Source organism: Stegostoma tigrinum, chromosome 37 (genome assembly GCF_030684315.1).
Source record: "Stegostoma tigrinum isolate sSteTig4 chromosome 37, sSteTig4.hap1, whole genome shotgun sequence".
NCBI classification, from domain to species: domain Eukaryota; kingdom Metazoa; phylum Chordata; class Chondrichthyes; order Orectolobiformes; family Stegostomatidae; genus Stegostoma; species Stegostoma tigrinum.
Window position 1 is genome coordinate 5,085,787 of NC_081390.1, and position 18,936 is coordinate 5,104,722.

The 18,936-nt window shown below is 43.7% G+C and overlaps 1 protein-coding gene across 1 annotated transcript in view; it reads right to left on the reverse strand.

Moving 5' to 3' along the window:
- The window catches only part of zfand4 (zinc finger, AN1-type domain 4), an 81,411-nt gene that overhangs the window by 16,756 nt on the left and 45,719 nt on the right, over window positions 1–18,936 (reverse strand). The window contains exons 3-6 of the mRNA XM_048563738.2: window positions 4,307–4,382; window positions 3,796–3,863; window positions 1,739–1,925; window positions 1,039–1,186 (exon numbers count right to left, since the gene is read on the reverse strand). Coding sequence (XP_048419695.1) covers window positions 1,039–1,186; window positions 1,739–1,925; window positions 3,796–3,863; window positions 4,307–4,382 — 479 coding nt within the window. The remainder of the gene's footprint in view (window positions 1–1,038; window positions 1,187–1,738; window positions 1,926–3,795; window positions 3,864–4,306; window positions 4,383–18,936) is intronic.

Genomic DNA, 18,936 nt, shown 5'->3' on the forward strand with positions numbered 1-18,936 from the left:
ACTTTGATTTTACATGCTTATCTCTTATGTGGGACCTTACTGACATGTTTCTGAAAGTCCAAGTAAACTACAACCACTGGCTTCCCCTTAACACCAGTAGGTTTGTCAAACGTGATTTCCATTTCGTAAATCCACATTGACTTGGTATTTCCAAGTGTTCCGCTATTAAATCTTTTACAATGGACTCAAGTATTTTCTCCACTACTAACATGCGGCTAAGTGGTCTATAATTCCGAGGATCTTGTATGTTACAGCAAAACCACCTGTAAATCTTCTAAACTTCAATAAACCGAGGCCCATTCCTACATAACTTTTTCCTCATAAGATGGGCACAGTACAACTTCTTTCTCTTTTCCTCACTATGCTTCTAGCAACTCCACTTTTGTGCTTTGTTACTTTGGCTCAGGTCCTTTATCCTAGTGTTTAATTATTAACATAGATCTCCTAAACCCTTATGTAACTAGGATCACTGGCTGCCTTTTGCTTCCCCCATTGAATCTTAGCGATTTCAAGGCTTTGCTAGTCTGGTTCATTTTACTGTTTATGGCTTTTACCACTGAATCAACCACAAGTAAAGTTATGACCTTTCAGCTCTGACTTGCTGAAACCAGGTGACAATTAGTGACCAGTGATAAACTACAAGTTACGTTAAAGCTTTCGCAAAGATGTGTAACTCGGGTTGTGGGTGATGTTGTTGACTTGCTTCTGGTCAAACCAGAAATGACAATACTCACCATAATGGACCAGACAGTATAAATTCCAAGTGGAGTAGAACAACATCACTTCATCAGATGCCTCACTGATGATGTCATCTAGCATGGCAACGAAACATCTGAACGATAACAAGCCAGCTCGGCAAGCAAGTCAACAACCTTAAGTTACGTTAAGCTTCAACTTGTCCATTCAACCACAAAACATAGAAACACATTTGTTATCAACCTAAGACAGTCTAAGTTCAAATAAATAATTCATTTTGCTGAATTAGTGCCACAGACATGGAGAAAATAATAGATCAAATTCTGAAGCTTTCAACCATACCTTTTTACTAAGATTCATATTTTCCATCTTTGCTTTCAACAACTTCATTTTGTTCATGGTGATTGAGTTCTCTAGTATCTGCTGTCCTGATGGAGACTCTTCAGATTCTTCATCATCATCTGCATAGAGGTTGAACACTGAACCTCCACTTAAATCAGAAAAATAAAACATTTTGCTTTAAATTACCCTGCAACAGACACAGAAAACAAATTACAAAAGTCTTCTACACCCATTTAGACTGGACAGAAAACGACCATTAAATCTGGCAAGATACTGGATGTGCAAGTTCAAAAACTCACACGAAAGTGAATTAGATTAAAATTGCTTGTTTTACCTCTGCACCAGAAAATAAAAATATTGGTCTAGTATAAAAATGCAACTGGTCCACTAATGCATGAACAGCCCGCACACGATTCCATGCTACACTGAGGTAACCAGAGATAGCCAATAAATACTGAATTACTATGGTCATACCCAAATCTCAAAGATCTCTCAAACAAAAATGTGTTTTTTTAATCCTCCACTTCGACAGAAAAAACAATTTTCATAATCCCACTCCTTCAAAGAAGCCAATTCAGTCCCTGTTTACAAAGCTTCTTCAAATTCAAGCAAACAATTCAAGAAATACTTGCTAATTACTGCACCTTGAAAGCAGGTCACTGAATGCAAGAAATAAGCGTTATTCATTTATTTTACATACCTTAATGACTCAGAGAGTGGTGTTAAAGTGCCATCCCCCCGATCGACAACTCGAAAGAAATTCAACTGATCCCCTTCACGATATACTAGAAAGGTGACTTGCTTGTTGGAAGGGATCTTATCCCAGATGTCATCTCGACTGGTTTCCATGTATTCAGCCATGTCCCTGGTGGGATCTTCCATTGGGACTACAGAAAAACCTCTCATAAATTAAAAGTATCAATACAGCATATAATTGTATTCAGCTATACTGGACCAGAACCTATATATTTGCATTATTCTCTTTAAACTGCTGAACAGTCTACGGTGTAGTTTTCTGAGTCCAGCAATAATGTACTATGTGCAGTTAACCAAGGAAATATGCACATCCTATAGGGGCACCATGCATCTGAGGTAAGGCACTCACCTTACACATTTAAACACTTTCACGTATTGGATAATATTCAATGCCTTTGAAAATCCAGTGGAGCAGCAAGTCTGATTGGCTTTTGTACTACAGGTTTGCACAATTAAATTTATATTCAAAATTCAAATTTATATTGGTTTCAAATACCAGTCAGATTACAGACATCAAGAGACTTGAATGAAAACAAACGTTATGACCTTCACAGACATGCAGCTGTGGACACTGGTCTTTTTTAAAGAATTAGCTACAGAAACTACTAGAAGTTTGAAGAATGAGAGGTGATCTCACTGAAATGACAAAATACCTAAGGGTAGGTGCAGTTAAGATGCTTCCTCTAGCTGGGAATTCTAGAACCATAGGCCATAACTTTTATTTACACTCAGATGGTTGGCCTTTGGGATTGTCTGTTGGAGACCTCTAAAGAAGTTCAGTTTTAGAATATGTTTAAAGGTGAAGATTGACGGATTTCTGATTATGAATGGCATACAGGGATATGGGGTTAGGGTGGATAAAAGCCACAATCTTACTGAACCGTGGGACAGGTTAGTCAGGTTGATAAGCTTGCTTGTTCCTAAGTTCCATGAACATGGTTAGAATGAGTCATGATCTGCTTTGAAGAAGTCTTTGCAAGAGTTTAATTCAAGCAGTTAAGTACATCTAAATTAGGCAAAAACTTCACTGAGCAATGAACTGATGAAGCAAAAATAGCAAAGTGCTTAAGACCACGTGAAGTTGCATATTCATCCAACCAGATTATTCTTTAAAAAGTAAGTACTTTAAAAGACATCTGTGGAGTAAATGAAGTATCTGAACAGAGAAAGAGTTAACCTTTCAGGATAGTTCCCATCAGAACTATTGTCCTCTCTCTTCAAATGTTATTTGGCCATTGAGCACTGCTTTTTTGGCATTTATTCAGATGTCTAGCATTTTGCTCCTTAAAGAATGACTTTCACGACCACAGGATATTCTCTCCAGTTGAAGTGTACATACTGTTCTACTATAAAATGCAGCAGCCAATTGGCAAATGATGAGTTTCCAAAAACAGAAATGAACTAATTACCATATAATCTATTCTTAGTTAATTAATTCACAAGGCATGGTAATCAGTTGTGGTTTAATTTTGAGGTTAACAATTTATTCAATGGTTTCAGCTGACGGACTGCAGATGGCTGTGATGCCATGAGGAATGAATCTCTTAGGATAGAAACTCGTTTCTTACAAGAACTGTGACAAACACTACATTGGACAAACAGGCAGAAAGCAGGATAATGAACATCAACTAGCCACAAAAAGACATGACACACTATCACTAGTGTCCTTACATACAGATGAGGAAGGACACTACTTTGATTGGGACAACACATCCATCCTAGGACAAGCCAAACAGAGACACGCACGAGAATTCCTAGAAGCATGGGATTCCAACCGGAACTCCATCAACAAACACATTGATTTGGAGCCCATCTACCACCCTCTGAGAAAAATAACAGGAAATGACATCAACAATGCAGGAAATGGCATCACCAATATTTCCTGACAGCCAACTGCATCAACAACAATCGTAGAAGTTTGCCACCCATGGTCACAGTGCGCTGGTTAAAGGAAATAGCAATTTATTCTTTCACTGTATCTGGATGACACTTTTTACTTACCCCTTCTGGTATTTATAGGTCCTCCTCTCATGGCAAGCACCAGTTTAAGTGTACAACCTTCTGATATACTGCATATAAAAGACAGCAAATGGGAAAATGGTGATTTGATGCAGTGCTTCTGATGCAGTAGTTTGTTTGAAGATAGCTAAAATAATCCTTATTAGTTTTTCAAGACAAATCTTTAAAAGTCTAAAGCAGCATCTGGATGAATTTACAAATCCCACCTCCACACCCCGAATATGGAACTGCTCATATACCAGTACATTTTATGTAGTGGAGAACAGACAGTTTTTGTTGTAAGAACATAGCCTCCTGCCTCTGTACAACATTATGCAATTCAGGGCCAGAAACAGAGTACTAAGGGCACTGGAATGCCAAAATTGCTACGGCACTTGACTTCTGCTGTAACAATTTGACTCGTTTGCAATGTTTTCGAAATTGTAAGAAAAAGCTTTTGCTCATTGTGTTGAGAATTCAGGTCAGAAATCAGAGTAACTCAATTCCAACTTACTTGTAGTCATGTAAACAGTATTCATCCTCCAGTTCCAGGTTGTTCCAGATCAGATGTTGCTGTACTATGGGAATACCTAAGGCAAAATTCCATTAAACAACATGTAAACGACAAGATAAAACAATGAAAATGCAGGTAATCCAATAAACTGGTTGGATCACTGAGCCGTGACCTAAGCACTTGCATCAAGCTAGCACACTCTGTTGACACTGCAAAATCTTCCTCACTAAAATCTGATGTCAAAGTTGGGAACAATAGCTTTCTCGTCATGTCCTCAGAATCACTGCAAACTTCTACCCTCCGACATCCACATATATTCCTTTCTCAAAGTGGCGTTACAGTTGGATATAAATATGGCAGTGGCTCGGGGAGTCTACGATGCTGACTCCAGAACCTATGCAGTTGCAGTGCTTCAGAACCAAACATGAACAATTAAACCAAGGGAAATTGGGAAAGGCAACATATGCTAGCCTTGCGAGCAACACCCAATGTTCTGTGACAGCACAGGAGAGACACCATAGTATTTATAATGGCACAAAACAACAGGGAAATAGATAGGGTGGATAGGGAGAGCCTTTTTCCTAGGATGGTGATGGCGAGCACGAGGGGGCATAGCTTTAAATTGAGGGGTGAAAGATATAGGACAGATGTCAGAGGTAGTTTCTTTACTCAGAGAGAAGGAAGGGAATGGAACGCTTTGCCTGCAACGGTAGTAGATTCGCCAACTTTAGGTACATTTAAATCGTCATTGGACAAGCATATGGACGTACATGGAATAGTGTAGGTTAGTTGGGCTTGAGATCAGTATGACAGGTCGGCACAACATCGAGGGCCAAAGGGCCTGTACTGTGCTGTAATGTTCTATGTTCTATGAAATGTCAGAACATGTCATTTTAAAAATGGACACAAACCTATGCACAAAAAGCTACCATACATTCCATGGTGGCACGCCTGTCTCTGACACAGACACTGCTGCTCCACAAGTAATGCATAACTCTAGACGCTTTGACATGCAATAACAAAATGAACGCAAGTCTTCAGGATAATAAATTGTACAGAATTAAATTATTCAACTGAGTGTTCATTGCAATAGCATCCACTGTACACACCAAGTGACCACTCCCCAACCCAAACAGTACATCCTGAACTTCTGCAGTTTTAAGGTACAGACTACAAGTCACATACAAGAATTTATTATTTCACCAACTTCAGGTTTTTCTGCTTCTCTGAGAGCTGAGTATTGCCTTGTTGCAGGGTTTAAAACAGGCAGCCCACTCCCACGTTTACAGCTCAACAACCCTGACCTCACTCCTATCTGACTCACTTCACCACACACCTTGCACTCCCCTTAACACACCCTCCTTCCTGAACCAGTGGCCGTGATCATCACTAACTCTTTTTCCTCAACAGACACAAGTAAAATGTGTCTGTCTGGTCATTATCACGATGCTGTGCACTGGAACTTACTATATAGAATTTGACTGTCTTGTTCCTCCATTCTAAATGTGTCACGACACATCAAACACACTTCAATTGCTGCAAAGTGCTTTCGATCATCATGCTGTTGTGAAAGACAGCTCATAATCACTGAATTATTACAGCACAGAAGGTCACTCAACCCATCATGTCTGGGCTGTCCCTCCCTCGGAGAATTCACATTCTGCCCCTCTCATGTCCTTCTCTCCATTCTTGCACATTACTCCACTTCAGATACTTAAAATGCTTAGAAAGTCTTGAAAAATGTACAATGGAGGAGATCACTCTGCCCATCATATGGGCTGAAAATCAAACTACCCAGCCCAATCTCATTTTCCAGAACTTACTCTGCATCCTTGGTTGTTAAGAATTTCAGCTGCATAACCAGGCCCTTTTAAAATGGACCGACAGTTTCTGCCTTTGTTCCCCTTGCAAGCAGTGAGTTCCAGACTTCTGCCAGCCTCTGGGTGAGAAGTTTGCCCCATCTCCTCTCTAATCTTTCTGCCAATTATTAAATCTATGCCCCTCATCACTGACCTCTCTGCTAAAGGAAATAGGTTCTTCCAATCCATTCTATCAATGAGCCTCACAATCTTGTACACCAGACACAGGGCTCTTATCCACCTCCTTTATTCCAAGAACAACCATCCAGCCTGTGTAATCTTTTGTCCAGTCCTGGCAACATCATCTTAAATCTCCCCTATATTTTCTACAGTGTAATGACATACTTCTTGTATTGAAGTAGCCAGAACTGACTCAAATTGCGACCTAACTAGTATTTAAACAGGTTTAGCATAACATCCGTGTTTTTTTTTAAACATTCTGTACCTCAGCGAATAAAAAGAAAAGTTTCCATTTGCCTTCTTGATCATTTGATCAGCTCCGTCTACCAGCTTCAGGGATCTCATGACACCGAGGTCCCTCACATTCTCTACACTTGTTTTGTGCCTTTTTTTGGTGCATTTCTTTGCCTCATTTAACTTCATGTATGCATCACCTCCCTCTTTTTCAGACTGAATTCTGTTTTCCAGTCCACCCAACATGTCTATAATGATATCTTTCTAGCTTCCTTCCTCACAATTGACTATGGGGCTAAATTTTGTTCCATCAAAATTTTTCATCTTGGCCTAAAAATTTAGGTCCAAATTATTTGTCCTACAAAAGTTAAAGGGGAAAAAACAAAGTTACTGGAAAAGCTCAGCAGGTCTGGCAGCAACTGTGGAGGAGAAAACAGAGTTAATGTTTCGGGTCCAGTGGCCCCTTCCTCAGAACTGATGACGGCTAGGAAAATGTCAGTTTATATGCAGAAAATAGGGAGGTGGGTGGGGTAGGGAGTAAATGATAAAATAGAGCCCAAAGAGACAGAAAGACAGTTGGACAGACAAACGATCAGGCTGGGAAGGTGAATAGTTGTTAATGGGGGCTGTTAGTGACTAACAATGGGGGGTGCGTAGTGGCAGGCTGTGTGGTAACAAGGCCTGGTGTGTGGGGTGGGAGGGCTGGGACATGGGAGAGTGTAAGCCCTAAAATTATTGAACTCAATACTGAGTCCGGAGGGCTATAGGGTCCCGAAGTGGAAAATGAGGTGTTGTTCCTCCAACTTGGGCTCCAGCATTGGGCTTCACTGGAACACTGTAGCGAGCCAGAAACAGAGATTTTGGACAGAGAGCAGGGAGGTGCATTGAAGTGGCAGGCAACAAGTAGTTCAGGGTTTCTTTTGTGAGCAAAGTCTACACTTTGTTTTTCCAACGTAGAGGAGACCACACTGTGAGCAGCGAACGCAGTAGGCTAGTTTCTTGTAAGTGCAGGTGAAGTGTTGCTTCACCTGGAAGGTATGTTTGGGCCCTTGGATAGTGGGGAGGGAGGAGGTAAATGGACAGGTGTCACACCTTTGCCGGTTGCAGGGAAAGATGCTTAGGGGAGGCGTTGGGAGTGAAGGAAGTGTGGACCAGGGTGTCCTGGAGAGAACGGTCCATGCGGAAAGCGAACAAGGGAGGAGAGGGGAATGTGTGTCTGGTGGTGGCATCTTGCTGGAGGTGGCGGAAATGGTGTCTGAGGATCTTCTAGACATGGATGCTGGTGGGATGGTAGGTGAGGACAAGGGAAACCCTATCGCAGTTGCAGGAGGGAAGAGAAGGGGTGAGGGCAGAAGTGCAGGAGATGGGTCAGACCCGATTGAGGGCCCTGTTGACAACGGAGCTGGGAATCCTCGGTTGAGGAAGAATGTGGACATTTCAGAGGCTCCCCTGTTGAAGTTGGCCTCACCTGAACATATGCGACAGAGACGGAGGAACTGAGAAAACGGGATGGAGCCTTTATAGGAAGTGGGGCGTGAGGATGCATGGTCCAGGTAGCTGTGGCAGTTGGTGGGTTTGCAATGGATATTAGTTGTCAGTCTATTCCCAGAAATGGAAACAGAAATGTCAAGGAAGGGAAAGGAGGAGTCAGAGATAGACCAGGTGAAAGTGAGGGCAGGGTGGAAAGTGGAGGCGAAATTGATGATGAAGTTTTCCAACTCTGGACGAGAGAGGGAAGCAGCACCGATGATATCATCGATGCATCAGAGTAACAGTCGTGGGTGGGTGCTGGAACAAGGAATGTTCCACGTATCCCACGAAGAGACAGGCATAACTAGGGCCCTGTGGGTACCTATGGCAAACCCTCTTACCTGAAAAAAATGAGAGGAGTTGAAAGAGAAGTTGTTGAGGGTAAAGACAAGATCAGCCAAGCAGAGGAGGGTGGTGGTGGGTGGGGATCGTTCAGGTTTTTGGTCCAGGAAGAAGCGGAGAGTCCTAAGACCCTTCAAGTGGGGAATGGATGTATAAAGGGGATTGCACATCTATGGTAAAGAGGTGATGTCTGGAGCCGGTAAACTGGAAGCTTTGAAACCGGTGTAAAGCGTCAGATAAATCATGGATGTATGTGGGTAGGGACTGGACCAGTGGGGAGAAGACTGAGTCAAGGTAGGAAGAGGTAAGTTCTGTGGGGCATGAGCAGTCTGAAACAATGGGTCTACCCGGACAGTCCTGTTTGTGGATTTTTGGTAGGAGGTAGAAACGAGCTGTGCAGGGTTGGGGGACTATTTGATTGGAAGCGGGTGGGGGGGAGATCACCGGATGAAATGAGATCCATAACTGTAGTGGATACAATGGCCTGATATGCCATGGTGGGGTCATGGTCCAGGGGAAGGTAGGAGGTATCTGAGACCTGGCTTTCAGCCTCTGCAAGGTAGAGCCAGTACGCCAGACAACACCAGCAACACCCTTTATCAGCAGACTTGATCACAAAGTTAGGGTTAGATCTGCGTGAACGGTGAGCAGTCAGTTCGGAGGGAGATAGGTTGGATTAGTTGAGAGGGGCAATGAAATTGAGGCGACTCACATCACGTCGACAGTTCTCAATGAAAAGATCCGAGTGCAGTTAAAGGGGACTACCGTACTACCCACTTCGAAACACCCTTGGAAACAGCCTTCCAGGCATAACAACACTGATAATTAACCTTGGTTTCCTGCCTCAGATGATACTGTACCCTTCTTGCTACATTCTCCCAGATTGGACAGTTTTTATTTTGTAAACCAGTCTGCCAAAAAGCCCGACTAAAAAAGTCCACAAAGACAATATCAATTGCACTACCCTCATCAATTTTCCTTGCTATGTTCCAAAATAAAACCAATCAAGTTAGTTAGACACAACCTTCGCTCACTAACTCCAAACTGACCATCCTTAGAGATCTTCAGTACAGAAAAAGGCCCTTTGGCCAAAAGCAACCTTCTAACTATTCTAATACCATGTTTCAGCACTTAGGTCTTCATCTTGAATGCTTTGGCATTGCAAGTGCACACCGAGATACTTCTTAAACGTTGAGGGTTTCTGTCTACCACTCTTCTAGATAGTAAATTCCAGGTTCGTACTGCACTCAGCGGAAAAAAAGATTCATCACATCCCCTCTCTACCTCCTGCACTCTGACCTTAAATCTATACTCCTTAGTTATTGATCCCTCCATCGAGGGGAAAAGCCCCTTCCTGTCTTCCTCTCAATTTTATACATCTCATTCATATCGCACTCAGTCTCCTCTGCCCTAAGGAAAATAACTCTTGATAGATTATAGGACAGTTGTCAGAGGTAGGTTCTTTACTCAGAGTAGTAAGGACGTGGAATGCCCTGCCTTCAACAGTAGTAGACTCGCCAACTTTAAGGGCATTTAAATGGTCATTGGATAAACACATGGATGATAATGGAATAGCGTACATTAGATGGGCTTCAGATTGGTTTCACAGGTAGGCACAACATCGAGGGCTGAAGGGCCTGTACTGTGCTGTAAGGTTCTACGTTCTGTCTAGTCTCTACTTATAAATAAAACTTTTAAGACCAGGTAACATCTTAGTAAATCTCCTCTGCACCCCCTCCAGTGCAATGACATCCCTCCTATAATGTAGATTTCAGAACTACACTCAATACTCTATAAAATGCTCTCCTAGATGCATTTTAAGAACTCCGCTCGCTTTCAGTATTTCACCCTATGTCATCTCAGCTCTCTGTGGCAATAGGGGTAGTCAGAGTCCTTAAGTATGTTTAAGGTTGGGAGAGATTCGTCATCAGTCAGAGAATCAAGGGCTACAGGAAAAGGGCAGGAAAGTGGATGGGAGAAATGTTGAATCAACAACGATCCTATTGAATGTAGTAGCTCTAAGGGCCAAACAGCCTACTCGTGTTTCTGTTTCCTATGGTCATATGATCTTACAAAAATTAAGTAAAAAGGACACTACGCTGAGGGTGACACGTGTATGGAACAAGCTGCCAGAGGAAGTGGTGTAAGCTGGTACAACTACAACATTTAAAAGGCATTTGGATGCGTACATGAATATAATGGGTTTAGAGGGATATGGGCTAAATGCTGGAAAATGGGACTAGATTAATTTAGGATATCTGATCAGCATGGATGGGTTGGGCTAGAGGGTCTGTTTCTGTGCTGTTCAATGCAATGACTGTATGAGTTAATGCTGGGGAAGTTGAAATTCTCTGCTATCACTATCCTATTAATCATACTGTGTCTAATATTTTCTTAGAGATCAGCCCTATTTTTCTTCGAATGTTAGTGGGCCTGTGGCAGACTCACAGCAATGCGATTGTTCCTCATTGGTTTTTAAAAGTTTATCCATATAAGGCTTTACTTGAGGACCCTTCTAAAGATGCCATCTCCTATTGCTCCAATTGATATCATGATCAATATTACAACACATCAACTCTGTCCTGACTGAACACCCTATGATTCTGGAATATTGAGCTGCCAATCCTGCCCCTCTCTCAACCATGTCTCAGTGAAAGCAATGACATCTCATTCTCAATTTGTGCCCTCAAGTCATCTGCCTTGTTCATTATACTCTCTGCATTAAAGTAAATACCATCCAACCTTGCCAACTCCACTGTGCCTTAGGTGGCCTACAATTTCAATGCCTTCTTCACTCACTTGCTGTCTCTTCCAGTTGTGGGTATGCAATTGCTTCCGCTAAATAGTCTTTCTAGATCCCACTCCTTCCATTCCCCAACACAAGCAAACCTCCCCATGAGGGTATAACTCATCGGTCTCTACAGGTCCCACAACCTTCAAAAATGATCCGAATGTCCTGAAAATCTAAAGCTCTTCCTTTTGCACCATTTCTTAGCATTCATCTAGACTAACGTCTTATTTCTACACTCATTGGCACATGGCACCTGAAATAATCCAGAGATTAATATCTTTTGGGTCCTTTTTTAAAAAAGCTACTTACCAGTTTCCTAAATTCTCCCTGCGGGATCTCGGTCCTTTATCTACCGAGGTCACTGATACCAATAAGTAGCAGTCTCTTCCAGTTTCTCCTCACCTTTCAGAAAGCCCTGGAGTTGTTCAGTGACATCACTGACCCTGGCACCAGGGAGGCAGAGTCCTGAAGTCTCCTGGCAGCACAGAAATGCCTACCTGCTCCCCTTACAATTAAATCCCCTACCACTACCTTCCATTCTTTCTCCCTTCTTTTGCGGCAGATCTACTCATGCTGGCAAGAAGTTATCTCCTACTTGCTTTGCCCTGCAGGGTCATCTGGCCCAACAGCATTCAAACACTGTTAGAAAGAGAGGTAGCCACAGGCAACCTTTGCATTACCTATTCTCCTTTACTTTTCTTGGTGGTCACCCATGTGCTTTTTGCCTGTTCAGCAGTGTGGCCACTTCAGTGAACATGCCATCCATGACAGGCTCAACATTTTGGATGCACCACAGTCAATTCATTTGCAACTCCAGCTCTGAAATGTTAGCCAGGAGCTGCAGCTGGACATACTTCATGCACATACGGTCACCAGAAATGAATGATGCTTCCACGATGTACCTCATAGCACAGTAACTACATATCACAGATGCAAGCTCTGCTACCATAACTTCCCTCTCAAATCCCTTGGTTACTCCCTTTTTAGAAGAGGTTATGCTTATGTAAGAATGCTACCAACTTAAGTTCTATTCTCCTACCTTGCTTTCTTCTATTAATTTATTATATTGGCCCTAACTTTCACTCATTCTTGTTGTTTCAGTTCATCCACTTATTAAAATCCCAAACCAATCAATCAACACACCTCATTCCAGTGATGTTTCCTAATCAGCTATGCCCTGAAATTGTAGTTTTTAAATTAGAACACCTCTCCCTCTCTCTGTTTAGTTGAGCCTGCTTTTTTGAGCCCCCAATTCTGGGCCTCAGTTTATCCTGTTGCTGACTCCTTTCTTTTACTCAATTACTCCATGTCTTACTAAGCGATGGATTAATATGTTTCTTACAAGTAACAAATAATTTGTTCACCTCCAGGGCAAGATCTACTACCCTGTGATTATTTGATCTATCCTTTCTACCATTTTAAAAATAAAGGCATATGTTAGAAGTTAAGGATCTCGTGGTTCAGTGGCAGTCTCTGTCTCCCTGGTTCAAATCCCACCTACACCAGACATGTGTCATAACATAAAAATGGAAAGAACTGCGGATGCTGTAAATCAGGAACAAAAACAGAAGTTGCTGGTAAAGCTCAGCAGGTCTGGCAGCATCGGTGACGAAAAATCAGAGTTAACGTTTCAGGTCCAGTGACCCTTGCTCAGAACCCTCCATTCTGAGGAAGGGTCACCGGACCTGAAAATGTTTAACTCTGATTTTTCTTCACAGAAGCTGCCAGATCTGCTGAGCTTTTCCAGCAGCATGTGTCATTACATAAGTGAACAGGTTGATTAAAAATTCCTACATAAAAAAAAACAAGGAGGTCTCTTGTGGTATAGTGGTAATGTCTAGAAATGACTGGTGGCAGGTTAACCCGAGAGTCATCACTGCTCAGTAAAGAGGCTGAGAATGAGAATCCTTCGCAGTAACCCTCAGAAGGTGTGGAAATGCATTACAAAGCAGCCAATTTAACATCTCTGAACAGGTTGATTAGGAAATATATACACCATAAATGGCAGAAAAAAAAGCACAATAATACTTATGAACTGCAAGTTCATCTACACTCCTTTAGACCCTCAAATACACAAATAAAACATCTATTTATGATCAAGACTGAGAAAAGACAAACAGTTGGGATAGAAAAGTATTCACAGGTAAACAAATTCTGTGGATCAAAAGTCCAGATCTCAGGTTGGATTACTTTTTTTCTCTCTCTCTCCCTCATTTCCTTTAGGTTTTAGCAATAATGGCAAACTTGTCAGTATAGCAACAAGCATTACAACTTTGATAGCTGACACAGAGGATTTTTTTAAAAGTATTCTTCACTGAAAATTTGCTTTTTTACTCACACTAAGAGAAGGGAGAGAGAGAGATTTTCAATGTGTCAGTGCTGGATAGCTCTGGCTGCTCTGCACTCTAACCAATGCAACTCAACCAATCGGAGGGGTATTAAATTTTCCTGACTTCAAAACCTACTGATGCTGCTGTAATTCAATAATGTATCATTTTCACTGTCCCAACAGCAATACTGTCTTGTACAATCAAAATTGTGCACAATTTAATTTTCCAAATTGCAAAACTCTCCTGGTACTTAGCAATAAATCAGCTTAACTTCCATTCCAGTTTACAGTCCAAAAAGGAAAAAGATATGGCTCATTATAATGCTTTGATACAACACCTCTGGGTTCTCCTTGGTTTTGCTGATGATTTTTCATGCCCTCTTTTATTTCACCTTCATGCCTTCTACAGAACAAGCATCGTTCTGCAGTAATGAGCTCTTGGTGTCTAACATTAGCTTTATTTCTCTCTTTGCTTACCTTTGCTATCCTTTATCTTTGTGGGAATACATTTAATCTGAACCACCTGAATCTTCCCTCGGAACGTCTTCAACTGCGTGAACATTAATTTACTTCAAGGAGCTGTCTCCAGTCCATTTTTGCTAAATCACTCTTCAGCAAGTAAGGCTGGCCTTGTCCTAATTTACAACTTGTACTCGTTCTACTTTTTATCCCCTTTTCAAAAGTATGCGAAAACGAACTGAATGATGATAACACATACTAAAATGTCTTCAACTGGGCACTCCGACCTGCCCAGCCTAATTTCCTAAAATTAAATTCAAAACTCCAAATTGTGGACCTGCTGCATACTGGTCAAAAAGACTGCACCTCAAAAATACTGTTTCCTCTATTCCTTTTATACTGAAACTATCCCAGTAAATAGAAGGTAGTTAAGTTTCCCCAAAATTGCTACCCTCTTGTTTTTGCACTTTATAGAAATTTGTCTACAAATCTAAACTTTTGTCTCCCTCTGACTCGGGGAGGGGGGGGGGGGGTCGCTGGTAGATTGCCAGTACTAACTGCGCCTATTTTAGTTTCTAGGTCAATCCATACGGCTTGATTTGATCAAAACTGTACAAGTCTTTCACTCTTTTAAGCCGCTCAGCTCATCATAAAATAGAAGCACGGTGAAGTCTTCATATTTGGACAAACTTATCTGCTTGCTCAAAGAGTTTTCCTTGCTCCTGTATTCCAATGTACCAGTGAATGAATAAAACTAATATTTTGAGTCAGACTTTTCTTTCAAAATAATTCTATTGGATACTATTTCTAAAGTCAATTATATCCAATCTTGGACATTAAGGAGCTACAGCAAGAAACAAATTCTGAAAACAAGACAGGAAACGTATTCAAACCAAGAACAACTTCTAAATTAACACAATAATTACTAAGCTTTAGACAGAAAGGAATTGCCCCTGCCTTTCCCAACCTTATTTTGTCCCACTGTTCTAAACTGGAGTTGGATAAGTCAAGATTTTCCAGATGGATTGCAAGTTGCATTTGTAATTCCCCTCTTCAGTCAGGGTTTTGCAGGGCTGAGACAATATTTTATCCCTTGGACTGTGCAAACTGAACGTGTGCTTATTCAATCAGAGATGAACAATCTGTCCAGGAGGCAACAGTTCCGTAATGGATCAAGTCACAAAGATATCACTGATCTTTGACCTAAGCAACTACAAATGCCAGGAGGTGCTTTGAATGAAGATGTCTCTGTACCAACCTAGAAGATAGAAAAATCATTCTCTGGTCACTACAGCCGCCCACCCCGCTCCTCCCACTGCCGGCAGAACCCCGCCCATGGCCGACCTCATCGCTCCGCCCACAATCTCCACAGCCAGCAACCCCAGGAGGAGACAGCCACACTGAGCCCTGCCGAATCTTCACCATCCCCCCAGACCTCCCACTGACTGAGGACGAACGGTCAGTCCTAAGCAAGGGGCTCACCTTTGTCCCCCTACAGCCACACATCAACAAATACCAGTCACGTTTGGACAGAGAGCAGTTTTTCCGCCGCCTGCGCCTCCACACTGACCTCTTCAACCGGGAAACCAACCCTCCCTCCACTGACCCCTTCACCCACTTCCAACACAAGTCCTCCTCCTGGACACCACCCCCAGGCCTCCTATCCTCCCTCGACCCCGTCATCTCCAACTGCTGTCGGGACATTAACCGTCTCAACCTCTCCACCCCTCTCACCCACTCCAACCTCTCCCCTGCAGAACAGGAAGCCCTCCACTCCAACCCCAACCTCACCAAACCCGCAGATAAGGGTGGCACAGTGGTAGTATGGCGCACTGACCTCTACATCGCCGAGGCCAAACGCCATCTCTCCGACACCTCCTCCTACCGCCCCCTTGATCATGACCCCACCCCGAGCACCAAGCCATCATCTCCAACACCATTCATGACCTCATCACCTCAGGGGACCTCCCACCCACAGCCTCCAACCTTATTATTCCCCAACTCTGCACGGCCCGTTTCTATCTCCTTCCCAAAATCCACAAACCTGCCTGCCCTGGTCGACCCATTGTCTCAGCCTGTTCCTGCCCCACCGAATTCATCTCCACCTATCTGGACTCCATTTTCTCCCCACCTACATCTGTGACACCACCCAAGCCCTCCACCTCCTCCAGAACTTCCAATTCCCTGGCCCCCAACACCTCATTTTCACCATGGACATCCAGTCCCTATACATCTGTATTCCGCACGCAGATGGCCTCAAGGTCCTCCGCTTCTTCCTGTCCCACAGGCCTAACCAGTCCCCCTCCACCGACACCCTCATCTGCCTAGCCGAACTCATCCTCACCCTCAACAACTTCTCTTTCAATTCCTCCCACTTCCTACAAAAGGGGTGGCCATGGGCACCCACATGGGCCCCAGCTATGTCTGCCTCTTTGTAGGTTACGTGGAACAGTCCCTCTTCCGCACCTACACAGGCCCCAAACCCCACCTCTTCCTCCGTTACATTGATGACTGTATCGGTGCCGCCTCTTGCTCCCCAGAGGAGCTCAAACAGTTCATCCACTTCACCAACACCTTCCACCCCAACCTCAAGTTCACCTGGGCCATCTCCAACACATCCCTCACCTTCCTGGACCTCTCAGTCTCCATCTCAGGCAACCAGCTTGTAACTGATGTCCATTTCAAGCCCACCGACTCCCACAGCTACCTAGAATACACCTCCTCCCACCAACCCTCCTGCAAAAATTCCATCCCCAATTCCCAATTCCTCCGCCGCATCTGCTCCCATGATGAGGCATCCACTCCCGCACATCCTAGATGTCCAAATTCTTCAAGGACCGCAACTTTCCCCCCACAGTGATCGAGAACGCCCTTGACCGCGTCTCCCACATCACATCCCTCACACCCCGCCCCCGCCACAACCGCCCAAAGAGGATTCCCCTCGTCCTCACACACCACCCCACCAACCTCCGGATACAACGCATCATCCCCCGACATTTCCGCCATCTACAATCCTACCCCACCACCCAAGACATTTTTCCATCCCCACCCTTGTCTGCGTTCCAGAGAGACCGCTCTCTCCGTGACTCTCTTGTTCGCTCCACACTGCCCTCCAACCCCACCACACCCGGCACCTTCCCCTGCAACCGCAGGAAGTGCTACACTTGCCCCCACACCTCCTCCCTCACCCACATCCCAGGCCCCAAGATGACTTTCCATGCGAGCGAGTTTTGAGAAGATTTGTAGCTCAGGTTGAGGTTCTGGATGTGAGTTTGCTCGCTGAGCTGGAAGGTTCGTTTTCAGACGTTTCGTCACCATTCTAGGTAACATCATCAGTGAACCTCCGACGAAGCGCTGGTGTTATGGCCCGCTTTCTATTTATCTGGTTAGGTTTCCTTGGATTGGTGATGTCATTTCCTGTTTTTTTTCCATATTAAGCAGAGGTTCACCTGCACATCTGCCAATGTGGTATACTGTATCCATTGTACCCGGTGTGGCCTCCTCTACCTTGGGGAAACCAAGCGGAGGCTTGGGGTCTGCTTTGCAGAACACCTCTGCTCGGTTCACAATAAACAACTGCACCTTCCAGTCGCGAACCATTTCAACTCCCCCTCCCATTCTTTAGATGACATGTCCATCATGGGCCTCCTGCAGTGCCACAATGATGCCACCCAAAGGTTGCAGGAACAGCAACTCATATTCCGCTTGGGAACCCTGCAGCCCAATGGTATCAACGTGGACTTCACCAGCTTCAAAATCTCCCCTTACCCCACCGCATCCCAAAACCAGCCCAGTTCGTCCCCTCCCCGCACTGCATCCCAAAACCAGCCCAGCCTGCCTCTGCCTCCCTAACCCGTTCTTCCTCTCACCCATCCCTTCCTCTCACCCCAAGCCGCACCTCCATTTCCTACCTACTAACCTCATCCCATCTCCTTGACCTGTCGTCTTCCCTGGACTGACCTATCCCCTCCCTACCTCCTCACCTATACTCTCCTCTCCACCTATCTTCTTTTCTCTCCATCTTCAGTCCGCCTCCCCCCCCCTCCCTATTTATTCCAGAACCCTCACTCCATCCCCCTCTCTGATGAAGGGTCCAGGCCCGAAATGTCAGCTTTTGTGTTCCTGAGATGCTGCTTGGCCTGCTGTGTTCATCCAGCTCCACACTTTATTATCTTGGATTCTCCAGCATCTGCAGTTCCCATTATCTATGGACACTACTGATGTATTTCCCTGTTGCCAAAGCAGGGAAAATCCTGAAATAGATTCTCCTAAATAGCTTGCTCCCTCTGGCTGAGGAAATCTTTCCATAAACACTGCGTGGCTTCAGACCTTTCAGAAGGACCTCGAACATGGTCTTTGTTGCCAGGGAAATCCAGGAAAATGTCAAGAACAACATTAGGAAGTCATCCTTGTACTCATTGATCTGGCTAAAGTATTATCAAATTCAATTATTTTAACTCATTAAGTTGAAAGACTTTGTGAACTGTTTTCCAGATATTTAGATGTCCAAGAAACACTATTACAATTCCTGCAAATGTTTCAATTACAATAGGGCTGCAAATGGTTTGAGTGGGAAATCTGAAAGAGAAACTTTCAACATCCGGCAAAGTTGTGGGTTAGCTAGTTACAATCTGCCTGATAATGGTTATTCATCTTAAAGATCAACTACCCTCTTGTACGAGGGTATTAAACGCCACCTAGAGGGAAAGGCTTAAACTTAGTGCCATGCCAAAACGAAGCTGACCAGCACTGATATTCATGACCTGCAGAATGCAGATGACTGAGGTGTCTTAGCCAATTCTGCAACAGATTCGTAAGCTACTCTCAGCATCTTCAATTCTGCACACAAGAAACTCAGCCTCCCCTTCAACGTTACCAAAGCAAAACCTGCATCAACCCATCCCAT